Source organism: Theobroma cacao, chromosome 6, assembly GCF_053813885.1.
Source record: "Theobroma cacao isolate CCN51 chromosome 6, ASM5381388v1, whole genome shotgun sequence".
NCBI classification, from domain to species: domain Eukaryota; kingdom Viridiplantae; phylum Streptophyta; class Magnoliopsida; order Malvales; family Malvaceae; genus Theobroma; species Theobroma cacao.
The window spans coordinates 21,294,700-21,300,872 of record NC_142644.1 but is presented as its reverse complement, the minus strand read 5'-3'; the positions used below and the strand labels follow the sequence as shown (position 1 = coordinate 21,300,872).

The following is a 6,173-nucleotide window of genomic DNA, read 5'->3' as shown; positions in this document are numbered from 1 at the left end:
TATATTTATTATCGTCTAATAACTTCAACTTTTTACGAAAACAAAAAATGCTTTCATATATATTAAATTGTTCAAAGCTACTTTGAAGTGAAAAAAGTACTTGATTTAATATATTTAAGAAGTAATTAATTCTAAATGATTCTTTAAGAGATCTTGTTATTTCATATCAACATTCCCATCAAATTATTTTTTTCTACGAATAATATGTGTATCACGGAATTTAGGTTCTATGTTCATTTTAGATAAAATTTTTTAAGAAGAAAGGAGAAATAGTTGAGAATTAATAGCACTGTAAGAATTGAAAAATGATAAAAATTGATATTTATTAGGCACATAATTTGAAAAATGAGAGAATATGTTATTTTATTAATTTTTTTTGAAACTTGTTATTTTATTAATTATTTTTGACTTTTACATATTTTTTATGAGAAATGAGATAAATAGTTGAGAATTAATAGAGATATGAAAGTGAGAGAAAATAGATATTTATTAGAGAATAGGTAAATATTTTATCAATTATCGTATCTCTTATATATTTTTAATATAATTAATTATATTATAATTATTATAAAATTATGGGACTTCTTCAAATTTAGGGCTTAAAGCCCCCTTTTTGGGTGGGTTTACCCAAGGCTGGCCCTGTTTGAAATGAATCATGATAATGACTCTTGCTAATATATAATAATATAATCTTGCAGCCAAAATGCAAGACTTGATACTGTGTGGAAGATTGATAAAGGGTGAACTGACTTGCTTTCCAGCAGAACTTTTTCATTAAATCATTTCATATAAATCCTGATAACAAAGCGTAATTAACTTGGTCACTTAGTTGAGACTCCATATAGTTGTCAAATAAGAATACAAGAAGACCGTCTAAGTCGTCATAGGAAATTTTAAAGGAGAAAAACCCTTATTCATGGGTCAATTGTGATGCTAACGTTGTAGATTTGAAACGATGGATCACATCTGAAAAGGTTTAATTGTACATAAGAGTTACTTGGACCCTATTTGGTACTTTGAATAGAGTTGTTGTGATGCTAACGTTGAAGATTTGAAACGATGGATCACATCTGAAAAGGTTTAATGGTATATAAGAGTTACCTAGACCCTATGTGGTGCTTTGAATAGAGTTGTGTTTGTTTTTTTTTTTTATATATATATATATATAAGGGAAAAGATAAAATTTTTACATCATCCTAAGTCATGATATGCCTAGATTGTCTGCAAATAAATAGAAAACAATACCTCACGGGATTTCATTGCTTAATATATAAAACACAAGTACATGTGTTTGAGATTTCAATCAATGAATCCTTTTTTGGATGAAGGCTGGGGAAGATTCTGGCTATTTTTAATTGATAAAATCTTTTTGCTGCCATTAAATAATAGCATGGGTATTTTCAGTGGCAAAATCAAGATTTCACATTTAAGAAGACGAAGGGTCAAAGATAATATTTATAAAACATTCATACTGAAAGTTTAATGCTTGACAAAAATATAAATCAACTTAGATGAAAAAGTTCATATGAAAATTATACAAGTAAATTCTGAAAATTATTTAAAGGAATCAATTTTAATAGTTTACTTAAAAAATTAACTAGTATAATTATAAATAATTTAATAATGATAATAATATCAATTTTAGATAAACTTAACAATAAACAAAAAGTAACAACTATAATAATAAAAATCTCAATGGGAGGTAATCTTCTAAAAAATATTAAGGGTTATCAATAAACAATTCAATAGGAAAACAATCCCCTAAAATTAATCACAAAAATTAAATACAATTTCAATAAACAATTCAATGAGAAAACAATCTCAAATAAAAAACTTAATTGTTTACAAGAATTTAAGAAAAAAAAACACAAAGCATTTGTAAGAAAGCAATCAGCCAATCTCTAAATGAATAAGTAATAACTAACCTTACGTGCTTAATCAAATCATTTTTTTTTTTTGCTTTTAACAAAAATGGTTAAGACAGTAATCACAAGTCAAAATCACCAATTAGAAATTAATAAATAAAGAAAAATTTAAAGTTGAAAATATTAAAAATAAAATGAGTAAATAAACTAAACTTATCAATTATCATGATTTGAAAATTAGGTTAGTTGATTAGAAGTTATGCTGGCAAGCAAAAAAGTGAAAAAAATAATTTTTTTTTTGTTTCTATGGTATTTGGTAAAAAGAAAAGAGAACAAGAAGGGGTGGTTGTGAAGTTTTGGAGAAGTAGAGTTTAGGAATAATTCTATTGTAATAGGTTTTATTTTAGTATTATTAAAATTAATTGTTAGCTAATCTTTCAGAAAAAAAAAAATTGTTGGTTAATTGTTGTGGACATCTCATCAAATAAAAAATTATTATAGGGGTAAAATCATAAAATTTCAAAATAAAAATAAAAATATGTTAGAAAAATTTTAAAAATGTTGTAGGGGTGAAATTATAATTTTTTTTAAAAGAGTGAATTATAACAAATTTAAAGTTGCCCCTCCGCGTCTGTATTTATTTAGTGGATTGAGATATGGCTTTTTTTTTTGGGTACATTCTAGAATGACAGGTGTTGTCTCTATTTTAATTGATAAAATCGTTTTGAAAACAGAGAGGGATTATATTGCTATTTTAAAATAAAAAAAAATAATGAAACTTTATGTAGATTGAGTGAAGGTGTTTTTATTTTTTAATTGATAAAATCTTTTCTTGATTACAATGAAATTCACATGCGTACAGATTTCTCAGTGGTATAAATCTTAGTCCCAATGACAAAGGCATCATCCGCAAGCCCAAGATCAATTCCCTGCATTCTGTCAGATGTTGGATTGATGCGCATTGCCTTCTTCCCTTGATAAGAGTTTTCAGAAGTGACAGTTATCTTATCAGGTTTCAATATGAACTTTTTTAATCTTGTTTACATTCAACTCATATCAATTTTAGTTTGTTCTATAATATTTCGCCAAAGATCCCATGTAGTTTCATATACGAATGCTCTGTGCATATTTCAGGTTAACTGTTAACAGTCTGCTCTTTTTAATCTGGACTGATTTCAGTAAAGTTGGAGGAGAAAGTTCCATCCAAGGTTTGATCACATCTGCAGCTTCCAATATTCACCAAGTTCAGTGTTTCCATCTAACTATTATGGCAGCATCTTCAAACATTATGACATCGAAGTTCTTCATGGCGATCTCTCCCTCATCCTGGAATTCAACGAATAAATCAAAGATTTGCTTGCAACAAATAGATACAAGTTCAAATACGAATGGAAAGATGGTTAAGTTTACTCGAGACAGTAGTTTGAAGGTCAAATTGCAGGCTCAAGCACTGCTTACTAATGACAGTAGAGCAACATCAATGATAGAAAGCCTGAAGGATGAGGAAATGATGACTTCACCACCCGGTACGAATTACTCCTCCATAATGTTTTTCTTCTTCTATCTTTTAGCTTGAATGGTAGAAAGCCTATATCGTTTTGATATGAACACGTGACTAGAATCTTTAATTTGCAGCAACAATGGAACACCTGACGACGGAAGGAAGATTGATAAATGACGGACTGGTTTTCCAGCAGAATTTTTCCATTAGGTCATTCGAGATAGACTCTGAGTACAAAGTTTCAGCAAGGGCTATAATGAATTATTTGCAGGTTTCATAATCTTAATTTCCACTAGAGCTGATTATAATAAAAAATTTACAGTACTTTACTGTATTTGATAATTTGTTGGTCTCCCCTCTTGCCTTTTCTCTTCTTGTATAGGAGTCATCACTTAACCATAGAAAGAAGATGGGGATGTCAAGCGATTCCCTTGTAGGTGTAACGCCAGAGATGATTAAAAGGGACTTGCTATGGATATTCCGTGGCATGTGTATTGAGGTGGATCGCTATCCTTCTTGGTAAGTCAAATTAAACCATTCTTTACGGAGTTATTATTACGTTGATGCAGATAGATAAGTTTAGTTCGAAGTTAATTGTTTAACTGGAAATAATATCATGTTTGAAGAGAAATTACGGGTGGATGACGAGGCCTTTGTGTTTTGAAGGGCTGATGTTGTCCAGATATACCACCGGATCTATACATCAGGAAGGACTGGTTTGCGTTTGGAATGGATTGTCAATGACAGCAAGACAGGCGAAACTCTAGTTCGAGCATCATGGTTAAATATGTTGCCCTAATGATCTGTATATTATTAGTTAACATGCATATTTTTATAGCTTCAATGTCCCTGAATGCTTATTTGCATTGCCTTGTGCTGTTGGCTATGTGCAGCTTAGCTGTGATGATGAATAAGAAAACAAGAAAAACATGCAAGTTTCCGGAGGAAGTCAAACAGGAGCTAAAGCCTTATCTTACGACAGACGCTGAGCCTCTCTTCGAAGCTGACAAAATTTTATGTCCCCAAGTTGGGAAAATGGATAACATCCGAACCGGATTGACTGTAAGTAACGTTGTGTGTTGCCATATGTGATCAATCGATTTAGAGTTTAGGGTTTAGGGCTTAGGACTTAGGGCTTAGGGCTTAGGGCTTAAGGTTAGGGTTTAGGGCTTAGGGTTAGGGTTTAGGGCTTAGGGTTTAGGGTTTAATTTTTATGTTTTTATGTAACGTTGTGTGTTGCCATATATATATGCTAATTAAGGATGTCTTTTTTATGTTTAATTTTTTTGATCATTCCCCAAATATGCAGTCCTATTGGCATGACCTGGATTTCAATTACCATGTAAACAATGCAAAGTATCTTGACTGGATTTTGGAGGTAAGATCGCCTTTCCAAATTCTTTACCCCGTTTGAAGATACTCATGCCGTGCCTGGTGATTATTTATTTATCTTATTTACCAATAATTTTTAGCAAATATAAATTCATTGCCTTCAAATTATAACTCGAGTGGGTATTACTTATTAAAAAATAAGTTTCAAAAAATGAGAAAGTCTCCACTCTTTAACGTTCGTCATTCACTCCATATCTAGCCTCTATTTGAGCTATTATCTTGATTAATGCTCTTTGACTCTAGGCTTGAATTTTTACTATTCGTCCTTCCTGATGTGGCAAAATTTAATTGGACAATTTAAATTTAAGATAAACCAATGAAATTTTATCATATTAGGTGGCACAAATAATGAAAGACAAAAGTGTAAGGCCACAAAATTTTTCTCTTTCCAAAACTGAGATAAAAATCCTAATTAATTAAGAGGCTATTTTTGGAACTATAGCTTTATAATTTATAGGGTTTTCCTACCAATTTAACTTAACAAACATTTTTTTTTGAAAGGCCAATTGAGTATTTGTATTAATGTAATGATTAGAGTACATAATGCTGCTTGAAATCTTTAACTCCGAATATAGGCAGAAAACTTGTTACATCCAAATGCCTACAAAATAACCATTACACCTCCCCTATATGTACACCTTTTCCCACTTATTAGCATACCTAGCTTGTATACATCACCAAGGTTAAGATATTCTAATTTTTATTATTTATACATCATACTATTAATTTTGTCTCTCCATTTTTTGGATTTCAACTATTTTAGCACAGGAAAAAAAATATTGAAGCATACGTTGTATAAACATTATCATTGCATTAATTGTTGGCAAATACTCACCTCTAATTAGTTACACTGTTTTTCAGGGTACTCCTACCTCTCTTATACATAGCCATGAGCTTTCTAGAGTAAGTCTCCAGTACCGAAAGGAGTGCTTGAAAGATGATGTGATTCAATCTTTATCCAGAGTTGTTACCAAGGAAACTGGTCTCTCAACGAACAATCAAGAAATTGAATTAGAACACGTCCTCCGTCTTGAGAGTGGACCGGAACTTGCAGGGGCAAGGACCGCTTGGAGGCCAAAATCTATCTGCCGACAAACTATAAATTAAAGGGGAGCCAAAAGCCTGACATGCACGAACAATAAATAACACTCAGTCTTGTTATTGTTTTTACTATTTGTTTTTAGGTTTAAAATTAAATTAAGGCAAAATATATGTTTGGATACAAAAAGAAAATTCTATTGTGAAATAATTAAAAATTATAACTGTAATTACGATCAAATATATAAAAATGTGCTATTTTACTTTTGTATTTGTTATATTTTAAGTATTTATGCATTTTTTATTAATTAAAATTGTAAACTTTCCCATTTATAATATTTTGCAATATTTTAAGAATTGGAAACAAATACTTACGA

At 30.4% G+C, this 6,173-nt stretch overlaps 1 protein-coding gene across 1 annotated transcript; it reads left to right on the top strand.

The window, feature by feature from the left end:
* Window positions 1-2,979: 2,979 nt before the first annotated feature.
* LOC18595859 (acyl-[acyl-carrier-protein] hydrolase FATB2, chloroplastic-like) lies at window positions 2,980-5,956 on the top strand. The gene is made up of 7 exons (XM_088807650.1): window positions 2,980-3,391; window positions 3,528-3,637; window positions 3,749-3,885; window positions 4,033-4,146; window positions 4,260-4,428; window positions 4,676-4,744; window positions 5,620-5,956. Exons 1-7 carry the CDS (start codon window positions 2,980-2,982, stop codon window positions 5,863-5,865), a joined length of 1,257 nt encoding a protein of 418 aa, XP_088663776.1. The 3' UTR covers window positions 5,866-5,956.
* The last annotated feature ends 217 nt before the right edge of the window (window positions 5,957-6,173 follow it).

Coding starts and splice junctions, on each gene's coding strand:
- LOC18595859 (XM_088807650.1), top strand. CDS start 2,980: ATGCTCTGTGCATATTTCAGGTTAACTGTTAACAGTCTGCTCTTTTTA. Junction 3,886..4,032: donor GTGGATCGCTATCCTTCTTG/GTAAGTCAAATT, acceptor TGTGTTTTGAAG/GGCTGATGTTGTCCAGATAT. Junction 4,745..5,619: donor ATCTTGACTGGATTTTGGAG/GTAAGATCGCCT, acceptor ACTGTTTTTCAG/GGTACTCCTACCTCTCTTAT.